Source organism: Leucoraja erinacea, chromosome 33 (genome assembly GCF_028641065.1).
Source record: "Leucoraja erinacea ecotype New England chromosome 33, Leri_hhj_1, whole genome shotgun sequence".
NCBI classification, from domain to species: domain Eukaryota; kingdom Metazoa; phylum Chordata; class Chondrichthyes; order Rajiformes; family Rajidae; genus Leucoraja; species Leucoraja erinaceus.
Genome location: NC_073409.1, coordinates 8725313 through 8743706, shown reverse-complemented (window position 1 = coordinate 8743706; position 18394 = coordinate 8725313). Strand labels below are relative to the sequence as shown.

Genomic DNA, 18394 nt, shown 5'->3' with positions numbered 1-18394 from the left:
CTAATTCTGTACAATTTCATTAATTACCATCTTTATGAACCTAATTATTTTTAATGCATTCACAAACACTACTAGGTAACAATTAACATACCAATAGAGATGTGACATGCACTTTATAACCCTTTTGGCATTTATTTCATCAGTTTAGTTTTGTCCATGTGCACCATACAAATGATACATTCCGATAGCTTCCCCACATCTCATGTCAATGTAGAGTATTAAAAGCAACCGCTGAGATGGCCACAATACAAACAATAGTTTTAATCGAAGTGAAAAGAAAGATAAGCCCATTGTTATTTTTTTAAGAAACAGTGCTTCCTTAAAGTTATTTATTAGAAGAGTGCTATTAACATTCTGTCCTGTGACCACTTAGATAGCCAAACCTGAAGTTGCCAGCTTTCCCCTTTCCATCCTTATTGATAATTGAGTGACTTGACTAAATTATTTTTACAATTGCTCCATCAATAAAGGTTTGAAAGATTGCGACATTTCACCAAGACATAATTCAGTTTAAGAAAACAATTTTTGTTAAAAGCTGGAAAGCCTTGACTACCTAGCTCAACGCTGAGACATTGTAATGTGGTTTATAAAACATCAATAATAAATTAGCAAAGGAGGCTTTTTAAATGGAGCAATCGAGTAACTATCATCTCACCTCTCCTCCATTAACTTACCCTTCCTTACATATCTAAATTGTTATCATTAGGTATATATCCACTTCCATAGAAACATTGAAAATAGGTGCAGGAGTAGGTCATTCGGCTATTCGAGCCAGCTCCGCCACTCAATATGATCATGGCAGACCATCCAAAATCAAGACCCCGTTCCGGCTTTTCCCCCATATCCCTTGATTCCCTTAGCCCTAAGAGCTAAATCACCCTTTTGAAAGCCACGGTTTAAGCTGTATTAACCACATTTTCAAACAATGCATTCCACCACATGCTGCAAACATTTTTTTTCATATCACTTCTGGATCTTTGTCAATCATTTAAACCTGCTCCCTTTGGTCATTAAACTCTACAGTAATATCTGCTTTTGTATTTACCTTTTAATCCAAAATGATATTTTATACCAAAAGCAAAATACTGCCAATGTCGAAAATCTGAAATAAATCAAAAAATGCTGGAAACATTGACAGATCAAGCAGTAACTGTGGAGAATGAAAAAGGCTTAATAGTTTATGGTGATGAAAAATCAGAGAATATTCAAATGTCCTCTGAACTTCATCTAATCCCAAGTGGGAAATATTCCTTTCTACCCTCACAAATGAAGTATATAATTTCTGGAACCATGTCTATAAAACTTAATTGCATATTTCTTTAGAATTGTCCACTTCCATAGAAACATGCAATGATCAGAAATGGATACAATACTCATTTTAGTGGCTTAAGCACCATTTTACAATTGTCAACATAACATCTTTTTATTTGCCCACATTTATGAAACCCCAGATATTAAATATAATTAGTATCAGGGTTACACAAGGGTTTTGTTCTCCAACTCTTTGTAAACCAAATTTTCTGTAAGTCGGTGCGTGTCAGTAAATGCCAAAGTGCTGGCAAGAGGGACATTTGTGCGAGTTGGGATGTGGACAGTAAGGTTCGGATTATCGCAAACCTATAGCAAAGCTGTATTTTATATTATAATTATGTAAAATGTCCCTGGGTGTGTAAAGCAACTGTAAATTTGTTCTTTAGTGCATTAAAAATAGCATCAATATTCATACAATAAATTTATAAGGCCCATCAAATGAAATGATTCACCCACAAAACCAGGTTTGACAAAATCCTATTAAATAGGATTGGGAACAGGAAATAATCATCAGAATAAAACTGCACCTTATTGTCATAGTTATTAGAGTTTATTATATTAGTTATATTTGTTAGACTACCCAAACCACATTGATCCGCATAAACTTTCATTCATAATTCATTCACTTCATCAAATATTTTCTGTTCACCCATTATTAAACTAATGCAATATGTACTGCAACCAACTGTCTTGTATTTCTGTAACTAACTGTCCTATTCTGAAATTTAAGAGCCGCCAATGGAATGCAAAAAAAATCTGTAAAAGCTGGCTGAATTACCAAGAATTACCCAACTGTTAGGAATCAAATTTTCTGAATACCTGAGACATTCAGGAACATTTACAACCAAAAGTTTAATAACAATTAGAATGCCTAAATATTAAGTAGTGCAATAAAGAATTTCTACACATTTAATTAAACTTAATTCACTAAAATATAAATTCTTATACTCAATCCAGTGCATTGCAACTGTTCCTGTGTTGAAATTAAAGCACACTGAACAGTTTAAGTGGATGCATGTTCTTCTGCTAGATTCCACGAGGAATCCAATGTTGGGAGCACTGTCAATGCAACAATATATACAAAAGGCTGGAGTAACTCAGTGGGACAGGCAGCATCTCTGGAGAGAAGGAATGGGTGACGTTGCGTTCGAGACCCTCTTCAGACTGGACCACTGGTGAAGAGCAGCTAACAACTTTAGAACTTTCATGACTTTACAGAGAAGTTCAAGCTAATACAGTGCCACAGCGGAGAGAACTAATTAGTGCAATCCAGGGAGTCTGCGAAGTTTTCATATTCTCCTTGCAAACCGTCAGATGTTGGAAAAAGTTTAATGATTTGAATTGTAATGCTGTTCATGGTAAAAAAAATAAATAAATAACACTAAGAATAAGACAACTTAGACAATACTTCTTTAAGGAACTAGAGACCAGCAAATGTTACAATACAGAAGGATCTGGTAAGCAGGTTCAACAAACACAAAGTATACATAAAGGCACTGCAAGAAATTGGGATGACAATGTAATCTTCAAAGATATCTTAGGAAAACTACCTCAGAGCTATTGAAACTCGGATCTCAATAATATTTAGTGAGAATAGATTTATTTGAATACCCATAAGAAACTTAGCACAAAGGTGGCCACTGAGACACAGGATCAGCTATAAATTAAATAAAGGCCAGAGGAAGGCTAACAGCACAGATGGTCTCACTCCACTCACATTTTCCATTCTATACAAGATGGCATTTGGAAACAGATTATGTGCAGATATATATATTTTTTTTTTAATGAGGCATCCTGAAGTATAATTAATATTGCCTTTCATAGTTGTTTTTAACACATAAAAAATGTTACCAACCTTGCTATTACCATCCTCTTCTGTGCTGACATCACCTCCAGCTTCATCAGTATCTTGCTTCCTCCCTTAAAATAAAACCAATGCTGTTTAACCAATGCAGCAACTAAATGTTGCAACTCCATCTAAAGTAAAATTGTTCATAAATTTTTCATATTCTCAGTTACTGATTATTCCATAACAATTTAAAAACTTAAATTAACTGCTTTGACATTCAAGAATATGTATTTACATTGAATGAATGGCAAGTATTACTGAGAAAGTTTATTTAACTTGGATTAAAAAAAAAAAATCCAAACATGTTTTCTTTACAAGTAACAAATCTGCATTGTTGCTGCTATTAGACAGTTCACTACAGTATCTGGAATTAACACCCTGATTTTTGGTGGAATCAAAAGCAGTGCAAGTTCAACTTATATCAGCTTCTCAGTTCCACTGAAAAAAAAGACAATTGCTCACTGATCAATTAAACAGACCAATTCTGGAACAGAGAGAAAAAAAATCAATATCCATCAAATTTACCAGCGCCAATTTTTTGTTTTGTTTTTAAAACAATAATCAACTGTTCCCCCTCTAAATAAAGCAATGATCATTCATCACAGTTTCAACTCTGATCATTAACCATCCATGCAAGGGTAAAGTTACTTGAAGCAATTTATCAAATGAAAAAAAATCGGCGACATTTCAGTTACCATACTTCAGCTGGTTTGGCATAAATTAAAAAGGATAAATTCCACATCATAAAATGCAATTCTGCAAAAAGGGATGAGTGCTGAAGACTGGGAATAGTTTTGTTTTGCACTTGATGGCCAGCATGTACAAAATATGTTGAAGGACCTTTTTAATGTGCTATTCCAAATCCCAGGATCTGTAGGATTTTGTTGGTATTCAGGACTGAGAATAAATCTGACCACAGTACTGATTGCACATTACACCAAATAATATTGTTCATTTCTGGGATTGATATGGAAGGGAGACATCTTTGCAAAACGTAACAATATTGCGAAAATCCCGTTTGGCCGCTTCTTACAACATCAACATGTTCAAATTGGCAGAGTAAATATTTGATTATACATATTGCTTCCCAGCTCCAACTGACCAAATGTTATTCAGCAAGAAAATAATTTTTCCATTTAAGTGTTGCAACTGAATTTCTGTTTGAAGATATTGTACACGTGTCAGAGAGCCAAATTTGCTGATGGTACAATAAAAGGTAGGAAAGCAAATTGTAAGGTCTGCAAAAGGATCAAGTGATTGCACAAAAAAAAAAATTGGGATGTAGATGGTTATCCACATTGGTAACAAGAATAGTAAAACAGAATAATGCTTAAAGAGAAAGAGATAAAATTACAGAAGGATCTGGGTATGGTAGTACCCAAAACTCCAAGGTAGCATGTGGTATAGCAAGTGATTAGGTAGCCAAATGGAATGTTGATTTTTTACCACAAACAAGTACCACCATTGTGAAGTCTTCCTACAACTTTCTAGGCCATCCTTACATAGAAACATAGAAAATAGGTGCAGGAGGCCATTTGGCCCTTGGAGCCAGCACCGCCATTCATTGTGATCACGGCTGATCGTTGAAAGCACATCTCAAAAAACTGCATCATGTTGGTCTTTTTTTCACTAAAGGCGTACATCTTAATTAAAGACAATTCACAGAAGGCTCCCCACAATTGATTCCTGAATTAAAGGGCTATTTCATCAGACAATATTTAAGAAATTAAACTAAAGCCAATAAAGTTTGGAACAATGAGGGGTAATTTTAATGAAATATTACTACGGTCCAAAGGGGCTTGACAGGATAAAACAAGAGCATTCTTTTTTTTAGAAAGCTCTAGAATTAGGGAGCAATTTCTTCTAAGGATTGTGAATCATTGGCAATTTCCACAGAGCAATTGAAGTGAAATCATAGAATACTTTCAAGCCAGACACAGGCAGATCTTTAGTCTGTAGGAGAATAGAGGATTATGGAGAACCAAAGCTAAGATCAGATCCACCATGATCACGTTTGTATCCATTTTTAAGATTGTGGGTCTTGCTAGCAAGGCTAAAATGCTGTTGGGAAGCCAAGTCCAGCATTTATACATTCCAAGTCAGTGCAGTGCATGACTTTGAGGAACTGCATGAATTGATGTTCCCTTTCAACAATTGACTATGTCCTTCTTGGTGGCAGAGGATCTGGTTTGAGAGGTGCTATCAGAGTCTGAAAATGGGGTCGTGACTCCAAACACTATTTGCCCATTCCCTTCACAGACGTTAAGTGACCCATTGGGTTCCTCTAGCACTTTGTTTTTTGCTGTCAAGAGTAACTTAGGTTAATAATATCAGTGCCTTTTGCAAATGGCACACAATAACAGATGATGTACGGAATAACGTGTAGGATAGTGAATGGAATGCTAACCAAACAGATCGCTTTGTCCGTTGTCAAATGTTGCTGGACCTGCAAGTCGAATGTCAGGCAACACAGCAACCATTTTGAGAAGAGGGGTGATGGACTGATGGCGTTGCATCTAAATGCACGCTGTGTACAAAACAAGGAGGTTGAGCTGGTAGCGCTTAGAAATGGGCAGGTATGATGTTGTGGGCATCACTGAGTCATGGCTAAAAGGGGATCAGTGCTAGGAGCTGAATGGCACAGATACACATGCTATCAAAAAAGATGAGTGGAACTCAGCAGGACAGGCAGCATCTCTGGAGAGAAGGTATGGGTGATGTTTTGGGTCAAGACCTTTCCTCAGAGCACACTGAGGCAGGGTCTTGCCCAAAACACCACCCATTCTTCCTCTCCAGAGATGATGTCTGTCCTACTGAGTTAATTTAGCTCTTTCTGTCGATGTTTGGTTTAAACCAGCATCCACAGTTCCTTCGCAAACAAAAAAGATAGGAAGGTGGGCAGAGGGCTGGAAAGGCACTATTGGTAAGGAATGAAATCCATCCTTAGCAAGAAATGATATTGGATCAGAAGACATAGAATTTTTGTGTGTAGAGTGAAAAAACAAGTTAGCCAATTGCATTGATAAAAAGATCCTGATGGGAGTAAAATGCAGACCTACGATTAGTAGTCAGTATGTAGGGCACAAATTACATTAGGAAATGGAAAAGGCATGTAAGAAAAACAATGTTACTGTAGTCATGGAGGGTTCCAATATGCAAGTAGACTGGGAAAAATCAGGTTAGCACTGGGTCGCAAGAGAAGGAATTTGTAGAATGCCTGTGAGATAGCTTCTTAGAACAGCTCGTGGTCAAGCCTGCTAGAGAAAAGTCAATTTTGCGCTTGGTGCTGTGCAATGAACCAGACTTGATCAGGGGGCTTAAGGTGAAGGAACCCATGAGGGGATGGCTACTTATTAGCGAGCAAGTGCTGCTTGATTGTATTGCAGTTGACATCTTCCATCTCTTTGATGACATCCAAGACCAAATGGCATAGCATGCTTATGTGACTAGGTGGTATTCTCTTGTCTTTCTATTTACAGTTCTATTTCACCAATCTAACCTAAACGGGATCTTACAACATAGCTACATAATACTGAAACTTATATTACAGCAGAAAGGCTTAATTCTACTTGGAATAGAATCTTGGTCATGTACACGCTTAATTACAAATAAATGGGAGACTTACAGTGCCATAAAGTAATGTTTGGGATAAAGACCCATCATTTATTTATTTGCCTCTGTGCTCCACAATTTGAAATTTGTAATAGAATAAATCACATGTGGTTAGAGTGCACAGTGTCAGATTTTAATAAAGGACATTTACAACAGTGTTTATACAGAGTCCCCCCATTTCAGGGCACCATAATGTTTGGGACACAGCAATGTCATGTAAATGGTTAGTATTTTGTTTCATATCCTTTACATGCAATGGACAGCTTAAAGTCTGCAATTTATTGACATCACCAGTTGCTGGGTGTCTTCTCTGGTGATACTCTGCCAGACCTATATTACAGCCATCTTTAGCTTATGCTTGTTTTAGGGGGTTCAGTTTTCTTTTCAGCATATAAAAGGCATGCTCAATTGCGTTCAAATCGGCCACTCGGGAATTGCCCATTTTATAGTTTTGTAAACTTTGTTGCTTTACCAGTAGTTTGGGATTATTGTCTTGCAGTAGAATGAACCGCCAGTCAATGTGTTTTGAGGCATTGTTTGAACTTGAGCAGATAGGATGTTCAAGTTCAAGAGAGTTTATTGTCATGTGTCCCTGATAGGACAATGAAATTCTTGCTTTGCTTCAGCACAACAGAACATAATAGGCATTGACTACAAAACACATGAATAAATAAACTAACTAATAAAGTGCAAATAACAAATAATGGGTTATTAATGTTCCGAGTTTTGTCTGAGCCAGGTTTAATAGCCTGATGGTTGTGGGAAAGTAGCTATTCCTGAACCTGGTTGTTGCAGTCTTCAGGCTCCTGTACCTTCTATCTGAAGGTAGCAGGGAGATGAGTGTGTGGCCAGGATGGTGTGGGTCTTTGATGATACTGCCAGCCTTTGAGGCAGCGACTGTGATAAATCCCCTCGATGGAAGGAAGGTCAGAGCCAATGATGGACTGGGCAGTGTTTACTACTTTTTGTAGTCTCTTCCTCTCCAGGCGCTCAAGTTGCCGAAACAAGCCACAATGCAACCAGTCAGCATGCTCACTACTATGCACCTGTAGAAGTTAGAGAGAGTCCTCCTTGACAAACTGACTCTCCGTAATCTTCTCAGGAAGTAAAGGCGCTGATGAGCTTTCTTGATGATTGCATTAGTGTTCTCAGACCAGGAAAGATCTTCAGAGATGTGCACGCCGAGGAATTTGAAGCTGTTGCCCCGTTCAACCATCGTTGATATAAACGGGACTGTGGGTCCCCATCCAACTCCTTCCAAAGTCAACAATCAGTTCCTTGGTTTTGCTGGTGTTGAGGGCCAGGTTATTGCGTTAGCACTATATGGACAGTCGCTCGATCTCTCTTCTATACTCCGACTCATCCCCATCAGTGATAGGTCCCACAACAGTGGTGTCGTCAGCGAACTTGATGATGGAGTTTGCACTATGACCAGCTACGCAGTCATGAGTATAGAGTGAATACAGCAGGCGGCTGAGCACGCAGGCTTGAGGTGCTCCCGTGCTGATTGTTATCGAGGCTGATACATTTCCACCAATACGAACAGACTGTGGTCTGTGGATGAGGAAGTCGAGGACTTCCTCATCCACTTCAGAATTCATTATGCTACTACCATTAGCAGTTGTATCATCAATGAAGAAAAGTGAGCCAGTACCTTCAGCAGCCATACGTGACCAGGCCATAACACCCTCACCAGCGTTTCACAGATGAGGTGGTATGCTTTGGATCTTGGGCAGTTCCTTCTCTCCCCAATACTTTGCTTTTGCCATCACTCTGATATGTTAATCTTCGTCTCATCTGTCCGCAAGACCTTTTTCCAAGAACTGTGGTTGCTCTTTTAAGTACTTCTTGACAAACTGTAACCCGGTCATCCTATTTTTGCGGCTAACCAGTGGTTTGCATTTTGTAGTGTAGCCTTCGCATTTTTGTTCATGAAGTCTTCTGCAGACAGTGGTCATTGGCAAATCCACACCCGACTCCTGAAGAGTGTTTCTGATCTGTCAGACAGCTGTTTGGGGATTTTTCTTCATTACAGAGAGAATTCTGTCATCACTGTGGAGGTCTTCCTTGGCCTGCCAGTCCCTTTGCGATTAGTAAACTCACCAGTGCTCTCTTTCTTCTTAATGATGTTCCAAACAATTGATTTTGGTAAGCCTAAGGTTTGGCTGATGTCTCTAACATTTTTATTCTTGTTTCTCAGGCTCATAATGGCTTCTTTGACTTTCACTGGCAGAACTTTGGTCTTCATATCGATAAATAGCAATAAAAATTTCCAAAGGTGACGGAAAGACTAGGTGCTGAGAGCTCGCTTATACTTGCAATAAGGAGGCAATTACAAACGTCTGTGAAGCCATGTGTCCCAAACATTATGGTGCCCTGATATGGGGGACTACTGTACAGCTGTAATTTCCACACAGTGAAGCAAAAATGTATGAAAATGGCCTTGAATAAAATTTGAACATGTACACTTTAACCACATGTGATTATATTTCTATTACATATGCAGCATCCCTAGAGAACATGGATAGATGTTTTGGGTCAGAAACCTTCCTCAGACCGATTGCAGACCCATACAATCAATATGAAGAAGTGTTCTAACACGAAGTGTCCCCTATCTACATTCTCCATGGACTCAGCCTGACCCGTTGAATTACTCCAGCATTTTGTTTACTTCCTTTGTAAAACAGCATCTGTAGTGCCTGGTTTTCCCCCATTCTTCCTCAACATGTTACACTGGTGATATTGTATCTCAAAAGTTATTTTTTTTAATTCCCAATGACAGAAAAGTCATTTTCTGGTCTCATCAATATTTAATATTACTCTTCTGTCTAAACCCTCCACGACTCTATTACACTTTATCTGTACAGCACTCGTAAAACTATTGCTATCTTTTTCAACATAGTAAAGTTTACACATTCAATCCTCAGCAGTAATAGACAATGAACAAGAATATTGAACTAGACACAACATGCTGGAATAACTCAGCGGGTCAGGGGGCATCTCTGGTGAGAAGGAATGGGTGACTCGTTTCATGTCGAGACACTTCTTCAGACTGACTACATTTCTAACAATATTTTAAAACACATTGAGAAAACTTTTAACTTTCTTCTTGAATGTATTCAGAGAGAATAAGTAAATAGGTTCACTGTAACCCAAATCTTAAAACAGTGGCAAAATAAGGAAGAGACAAAGAAAACAATTTTTTGACCGATCACAAAGTTTGTGTTATTTTGTTAGAAAATAAGGGTTATCATTTCATAAACGAGTACAGCAAATAATAATAAGGGGATAACCTTTGCTTTTAGGTGTTTTCTTTGACGGCGTTTCAGAAAGCTGAATGTTATCAGGATCACCTCCCTCCTCTTCTATTGCCTATTATAGTAAAGTAAAACAAGCTTTTAAAAATCTAGCATTACATTTGCAATAATGGAAAATTTTAAAATAGTAGGCAAAATAACTTAGAAAATGTGCATACATCTGAGATAAAGTGCAGTACATACTCCCAGCAAAAACTGTAAGACTACATTTTATTAATCGCCTTTCCCACTTCAAATAACTTCAAAGACTACAATTTTTTTTCTTTGAATAATCATGAGACAATACTAGAGATTGAGGCCAACAAATACACTGGACAATATATCTATTTCTACATACAAAAATCACGTATTTTTATGTAACAGAAAGCACTGACAACACCTAACATGTCAAAAAGTAGGCATGTGAAGAAAATAAAGTATTACCATTGCAGGTCAAAGACCCTTGATCAGACCTCTCCCATATTGCTAAACAGTCTTTAACTTGAAACATTTATACTGCTCCTTATTTTACAGTATTTTATTTTATTTCAAATTTCCAATATCTGCTAATTTTTGTTCTCAAAATGTTTGTTTTCTAAAGTTATACTCGTCAAAATAAATACTTGCTGAAACGGAAATTGTGGGTAGATTTTATATCAAACCACAATAAGTGAAAATTATTAGTTTTTAACCGAGTTTATGTCAGATAAGGGGTTGGTTTGCGATAGTATTAAAAAACACGTTCTGTCTGAGTGCCAGTCTATTTACGGATGCAAACTCCGACCAAACATTATCGATAATATACACTGGATCAAAACATATGTATTAACGGACGTTAATCGGACCTTTCACTAATTTGTAAATGAAATGAAATGATACAACCTTATAACACAAAACAATCATTTTCACCGATAAAAGGACATTTAATTTACTGTGACCTATTTGTGTTGACGCAAAACAGACGTTAAACAGTTTAACAGTTAAACATTTACAACAGTTCCCATTGGAACCGTGGAGGTAGGCTTTGGCCAAGGCCCACAAAAAGGCGGCGGCGATAAGCCGCGGCCTTCTTTCACTTTAACGAAGGCTTCTCGCACCTGTTTCAGCCTTGCAATGAGAACATTTTTGACACCACTTATGTCTAGATTCCGCCGTTTAAGTTCTGATTTGAGATCTACGACACGCAAATCTGTGATGCACCGTGCCTCGACGGCGCTGGGAACAGCGGCCATTTTACGCGTCTCCACCACCGACCCGACCCGTGCTCGAGCGCTGGCAACGCGACCCCGCCCCCTCTTCACTGCTTGCGCGCGCGCGCAGTCCGCCAACCCCCGCTCCCCGCGAGCGCAGCCCGACACTCCCCTCCCCCGCGCCACGTGACCCCGCCCCCTCTTCACTGCTTGCGCGTGCGCAGTCCGCCAACCCCCCCCCCCCCCCCGCGAGCGCAGCCCGGCACCCCCTCCCCCGCGCCACGTGACCCCGCCCTCTCTCGCGCGCGCACAACCCGGCACCCGGCTCCCCCCCCCCCCCCCCCCCCGCGTGACCCCGCCCTCCACCCCGCGCGCGTTCCGTCAGGCGCCCGGATGTAGTCAGCTGCTGCTGCCGCAAAGGAGGGGGCGAGAGAGTCGGGATAGAGAGTGGTAGTGGATGGGGCCCGGCCTCCCTCAGGGAGGGAGGGGGAAAGCATGGGTGGGGACCCGGCCTCTTGCGAGGATGGAGTGTGTGGGGCTGGCCTCTAGCGAGGACAGGGAGTTGATGAGAGCCCGCCCTCAAGGGGACAGGGAATGGTGGTGGGGACCACCAGCGGGGTTCGGGAGAGGGCAGGGGGAGGGGGGTGGGGCGGCTTCCATTGAGGACAGGCAGTGGGACGGGCAGGGGGCAGAGGGGCACGGTTTCTACCGGGGAGGAGGAGCCGGTAGGGTCCCAGTTCCCGCTGGGCATGTAGGGGTAGTGACAGCGAATTAAATCTGACAGGAAAAACGTCCTGATGGGCCACCACTTTAGGAAGCGCGACTTTAAGCCTTTCACTGATAAATGGAAGGCACGAATGCTTTTTTGGATTGAAAGATTTCATGGTCCTCACTCTCACTTCACAAAAACACTAAAGTCCTGGTGAAAATGTTTGTCCTAATTGCCCCCACGAATGTTTGCTGATGGGCTGGCTGGGTTAAATTTATCGGAAGGAACTGCATTTGCTAGTTAAATATACACCGAAGATACAAAATGCTGGAGTACCACAGCGGGACAGGTAGCATCTCTGGAGAGAAGCAATGTGTGATGTTTCGGGTCGAGACCCTTCTTCAGACTTCAGTCTTAAATTTGATCGATTAAAATATGCAGCATGGAAACAGGCCCTTCAGCCCACCGAGACCACACCGACCATCGATCGTTCACAGTACGTTATCCCACTTTCGCATCCACTTCTTACACACTAGGAGCGATTTTGAAGATTATCCCATAAAAACCCGCACTTTGGGATGTGGGAAGAAGCTCATACGGTACAAGGGAGTGTGTAGGAAGTAGATGCAGATGCTGGTTTAAACGGAAGATAGCCACAAAAAGCATTCATTTTCTCCAGAAACTGTCCGACCCGCTGAGTTGCTCCAGCTTTTTGTGTCTATCTTCGGTAGGTAACAGGGAGAACGTGCAAACTCCACACAGACCGCACCAGAGCTCAGCATCGAACCCAGGTCTCTGGCGCTGAGAGATAGCAGCTCTATCAGCTGCACCGTCCAAATTCATTGATATAACACTGGTATATTTTTGAGAAAGATGATGTAATTTTGAATTGCATCGAGCTGTAAAACTCCTGCATCTTCCCCCATCCTGAGAGCTTCTACCAGTGTCTGCAGCAGCCAAAGTCACTGCAACGCATGCGCTTCACCGTCTCCCCGCCCGTCTCACAGCTGAAAGCGGCTCTCAGTGAATGTTTTATCAGAGCCGACCGACACCGATCACTTTTGTTTCGGACATTAACCAACATTTGGTGGGGGGAGAGGTCGGAGAGGTGGTTGCAAGAGGCGATCTGTTCATGTTTTGGCCCCAGCTAACAAAGCCGGTGACGTAAATGAGAGTGGCTGTGGCGAAGGCCGTCGCTGTCGTGAAGCCGGGGGAGTGCCGTGCGGTGTATTGTGCAAGACTCGCGCGAGCCTCCCCGGGCCGCGCTGCGATCGCCGTCGACTCGGCGCTGCTGTAAACAAGAGGCCAATTCTTCAAAGAAATATCTCAATAAACCTCTGTGTGGAGATAATGTGCGACTGGTAGCACTTGCGCCGAAGCTTCGGTAAGCTCCTTTTTGATGTCACTCGACATTTTTCTATTTTAATTCCACACAGTATTTTAACCGTCTTCCCGGCAGGTTAAAAAGTGAATCTAAAGTCCCGGCCTGGTCATCTCCCTTCGAGCTGCTGACGTTTGTAGGCTTGTAGTGTGTGACTCTCTTCTCGCCTCCCCCAAACCTCCGCATTATTTATTCAATAGCACTTGTAAGGAGGGTGTGGGGGGTGGGGAGAAGTTTGAAAGCCTTCGATATTCTCTTGCAAGTCTTTACCACATTTTAACAGATGCGCAGTGAAAATTATTTTAAGTGTTGTTTTAACTGTGGTTGCCAGGGAGTGATGTAGGATTCTCAATAGCAGTTGAACTATCTGTGTTGATTGATTGAATACTTTATAACGGGAAGTCTTGAATCTTATGTAATGTCTTCCTATTTTCATATTCAATTGAGCAGTTATTAATATCTGTGCAGGAAAGTCAACAGTACTTTAGATTTGATTCTGAAAGTGAGTGCATCAATGTAACCGATGCTGATTTTAAGCCTTTATGATTTTTATGGTTTAAATTGTATTTTGTCATCTGTTGAAGGATAGTCAAAACTAGTTTAGATTTGGTTCTGAAAGTGAGGCTTGAATTTAAGCCTTTAATACATTTTATTGTTTAAATTGTTTTCTATTAACTTTTTAAATTGATGTCACATGAAATGGTGTAAGATAAACTGTTGGGACTGAAGGCAGATAAATCCCCAGGGCCTGATGGTCTGCATCCCAGAGTACTCAAGGAGGTGGCCCAAGAAATCCTGGATGCATTGGTGATCATTTTCCAATGTTTTCTGTGGACTGGAGGGTAGCCAATGTAACTCCACTTTTTAAGATGGGAGCGAAAAAACGGGAAATTATAGACCAATTAGCCTTAAAGCCCTGTTCCACGGTACGAGTTCATTCCAAGAGCTCTCCCGAGTTTAAAAAAAAAATCAAACTCGTGGGAAGCACGGAGAATGAACGTAGCAGGTACGTCGGAGCTCGGGGACGTCTCTTAGCACTAACGGCAAGTACTCGGGAAGACTCGCTAACGGCAGGTAAGCACGGGAAGATTCGTGAAGATTTTTCAACATGATGAAAAATGTCCATGAGAGCCCCGAGTACTGACGAGTGCCCATTACCGTAAATCTCAGTGTTCGAATCAGGGCAAACTCGGGAGAACTCTTGGAATGAACTCGCACCGTGGGACAGGGCTTTAACATCGGTAGTGGGGAAGATGCTTGAGTCGATTATTAAGGATGTTATAGCAGTGCATTTGGAAAGCAGTGACAGGATCAGTCAAAGTCAGCATGGATTTGTGAAGGGGAAATCATGCTTGACTAATCTTCTGGAATTTTTTGAGGATGTAACAAGTAGAATGGATAAGGGAGAGCCAGTGGATGTGGTGTATCTGGACTTTCAAAAAGCCTTTGACAAGGTCCCACACAAGAGATTAATGTGCAAAATTAGAGCCCATGTTATTGGGGGTATGGTATTGACATGGATAGAGAACTGGTAGGCAGACAGGAAGCAGAGTAGGAATTAACGGGTGCTTTTCAGAATGGCAGTCAGTGACTAGTGGGGTGCCGCAAGGCTCGGTGCTGGGCCCCCAGTTATTTAAAATGTATATTAACGATTTAGACAAGGGAATTAAATGTAACATCTCCAAGTTTGTGGATGACACAAAGCTGGGTGGCAGTGTGAGCTGTGAAGAGGATGCTTTTTGGCTGCAGGGTGACTTGGATAGGTTGGGTAAGTGGGCAGATGCAGTATAATATGGATAAATGTGAGGTTATCCACTTTGGTGGCAAGAACAGGAAGGCAGATTATTAACTGAATGGTGTCAGATTAGGAAAAGGGGAGGTGCAATCAGACCTGGGTGTGCTTGTTCATCAGTCACTGAAAGTAAGAATGCAGGCACAGCAGACAGTGAAGATTTGATTTCAGGAGCAAGGAGGTCCAACTGCGGTTGCACAGGGCCCTGGTGACACCACACCTGGAGTATTGTGTGCAATTTTGTTCTCCTAATTTGAGGAGGGACATTATTGTTTTTGAGGGAGTGCAGCGCAGGTTCACCAGGATTCCCGGGATGGCGGGACTGGCATATGATGCAAGAATGGGTCGACTGAGCTTGTATTCTCTGGAATTTAGAAGGGTGAGAGGGGATCTAATAGAAACATATACAATTCTTATAGGATTGGACAGGCTAGATGCAGGAAAAATGTTCCCGATGTTGGGGGAGTCCTGAACCAGCGGTCAAAGGTTAAAAATGAGGGGTAGGCCATTTAGGACTGACATGATGAAAAACGTTTTCACCCAGAGGGTTGTGAATCTGTGGAATTCTCTGCCACAGAAGGCAGTGGAGGCTGATTCACTGGATGTTTTCAAGAGAGTTAGATTTAGCTCTTGGGGCTAAAGGAATCGGGGGGGTATGCGGAAAAAGCAGGAATGGGTTACTGATTTTAGATGATCATCCATGATCATATTGAATGGCGGTGCTGGCTCAAAGGGCCGAATGGCCTATTCCTGTACCTATTTTTCTATGTTTTTAATAAGACAGTTAAATAAAGGGGGGGGAAAAGCTTATAAAATAATTGTCAAAATTTAACTTTCCAAACCCAATGATTCTGTCATCGCAAAAACCCAAAGGAAATACTTAATGTAAAATTATTATAAAACTAGATTTTTGTGCACCTTTATCTTTTCAGGTGAAAATAAGATTATCATTAATTATGAATTAATTTCACCTCTGCAAGATTTAATATTGTTTGAGGTAATAGAATTTTACACATTTTTTTCTAAATAGGGCCATCATTATGGGGGATAAAACAGTCATTAACCATTTTGTTCCCTGGATGGGCTGTCAGTTTAGAATTTTATCTTTTGGATAAGAGGGAGAGATGTCAAATTGCTAATAAATCAGGACTTGGCTCACTGTTCATATAGGCATACATTTAATCAGGCTGTGTTGGTGATATAAACTTCAGTTTTTGTAGCTCAAATGTTCTCACTGAACATGACATCTCATTGCACGACATGAAATGTCTGTGTCTTTTGGATCGACTTGTAATTTAAGATTGTTGTACAAAGGCCAGTTATCTTTTTGACAAAAAGTTCTGTTTGATTTAACCTAATAATTGTATGAAATAGAATTTATTCCGTTTCATATGCCATACCATAAATATTCATACACTAGAATTCCATTTATTTTTTGTTATTTGCAGAGTAAACGAGCTCTGAAATAGTACTCTGAAATCTGTACTCCGCCTGACCAACAATACAGATTTTTTTCTTATTTAACAATGCTGAACATTATGATCCATTTAAGAAAAAGCAAAAGATACTGAACTGGCATGATGTAAAAACATTTTACAGAGTTAATACTTTTACCTTTAATATTTAATTCGACTGTTTTGCAGAATAGATGTGTGGGTTTACAACATTTCTTTCTTATTGATTTACAGTAGTTGCATGTCATATTTCTATATTCAGCTTTCTTCAGAAATAAGAATATGTTGGTCTTAGTAAGTCACAGTTGATTTAAGTATACAGCTAAATGTTTGTCTTGGGTACTGACCTGGCACATCCATTATTGCTTTGCTTTCATTCGCACGAAGAAGAAGACTTCATTACTGTATGGGGTTTGAATTTGTGTTAGGAAAAAAGCACATTTACTTAAATAGTGTAGCAAAGCATGCAGAGTGGCAAGGCATAGGACGACAGTGACCTATTTCTCCTGATATCAAACTTCCTTTACTTTCACTGCATCTTATTACTGAATTGAATAATCAATTATTGGGTCGGACAAAATTATGAATTTTTGGTTAATTAATGTCAGTTAGTGTAGAGATGTAGTTTATTTCTGTAACTCTTTATGATATTAGGGATTTTTGCTCAAATATAATATATTTGGTTGCTTGAAATTTTCTCTTAAGATTATCATAAAGATAATGAGTTGCTGCAAGTCTGTCTGGAACTCGCTTAAGCTTGAATGCATCCTGTTCGTACACATTCAGACTGAATAATAAAATTAAATGCAATAATAAAGAAAAATTGTGACTGAATTGGTTATTCAAAATTGAAAAGACATGATATTAAATGTGATTAACTTTTTGGTGAGAATTTTGCTTTAAGTAAAATGTATTAAGCATAATAGTACAATGCATACATCATTATAAATTGATTTTATGAAAGAAAAAGGATGAAAGAATACATTTACCACATATGTGTAGAAAAGAACTGCAGATGCTGGTTTAAATTGAATGTAGACACAAAATGCTGGTGTAACGCAGCAGGACAGGCAGCATCTCTTGAGAGAAGGAATGTGTGACGTTTGGGGTCAAGACCCTCAGACTGGCCATTTACCACATTTTTGGGACATTAGTTCCACACATTGAGATTTTGTTAACGACCAAATATGTGGAAGTAATATATATCAGTAATAAACATATGCTAAATAATCAATTTGATTGGTGGGGAGTCAGCAGAAAACAACATGTATCTGAAGGATAATTAAAGATATTTTGGTGGAAATTGAATTTTGCCCATTTTTGGGCACAGAATCGATATAACGTTTGCCATCATGTCTAACTGGAGGCATCCAGTTTGGGGTGTTTTCACTGGTAGTAATTGGTTTATTTGCTATATGAAGTATTAACACCTGATGTTCTTTCAGCAATAACAGCAGCAGAAAGATGCTATTGCATTTGAATGCTGCTCATGGGGGAAAAAGTCCATCAGCACCGTTAGAGGGACCTTTCTTCACCAGCCATTCAGGGGGGTCATGGAGATAAGAAACTGCGATGGGCAGAAGTTTGAAAGCAATTTGATGGAGAATCCTGTGAGCTACTAAATGTCTTAAATGAGGCAATTGCCACATCTGGCCTAGACAGTATAAGGCCACTCTATTCCATTCATTGGGCCTGATTACTGAATGGTGGTGGGGCAGTAGAGGGGGGTTAAGCAATGATCTCCAACAACTAAAGGCCCCCCCAACCCTTCCCACTGTTCTTCTTCTTCCCCCCCCCCCC

General features: G+C 40.3%; 2 protein-coding genes across 7 annotated transcripts in view; one reads left to right on the top strand and one right to left on the bottom strand.

Annotated features, from left to right (window-relative positions):
• Nucleotides 1-11382, bottom strand: part of sltm (SAFB-like, transcription modulator) — a 49586-nt gene extending 38204 nt beyond the window's left edge. For 2 of the 5 annotated variants that reach the window (XM_055661211.1, XM_055661215.1), the window contains exons 1-3: nucleotides 11166-11380; nucleotides 10066-10144; nucleotides 3167-3231 (exon numbers count right to left, since the gene is read on the bottom strand). In XM_055661211.1, the coding sequence (XP_055517186.1) occupies nucleotides 3167-3231; nucleotides 10066-10144; nucleotides 11166-11300 (279 nt within the window). In that variant the 5' untranslated portion in view covers nucleotides 11301-11380. Of the gene's footprint in view, nucleotides 1-3166; nucleotides 3232-10065; nucleotides 10145-11165 lie in introns of all 5 variants that reach the window. The other 3 variants (XM_055661216.1, XM_055661212.1, XM_055661213.1) reach the window with 3 other exon arrangements.
• A 1544-nt stretch (nucleotides 11383-12926) lies between these two features.
• Nucleotides 12927-18394, top strand: part of rnf111 (ring finger protein 111) — a 64565-nt gene continuing 59097 nt past the window's right edge. Inside the window, exon 1 of one of the 2 annotated variants that reach the window (XM_055661210.1) lies at nucleotides 12927-13351. The gene's annotated coding sequence lies outside the window, so the exon portion shown is untranslated. The remainder of the gene's footprint in view (nucleotides 13352-18394) is intronic. The other variant, XM_055661209.1, reaches the window with a different exon arrangement.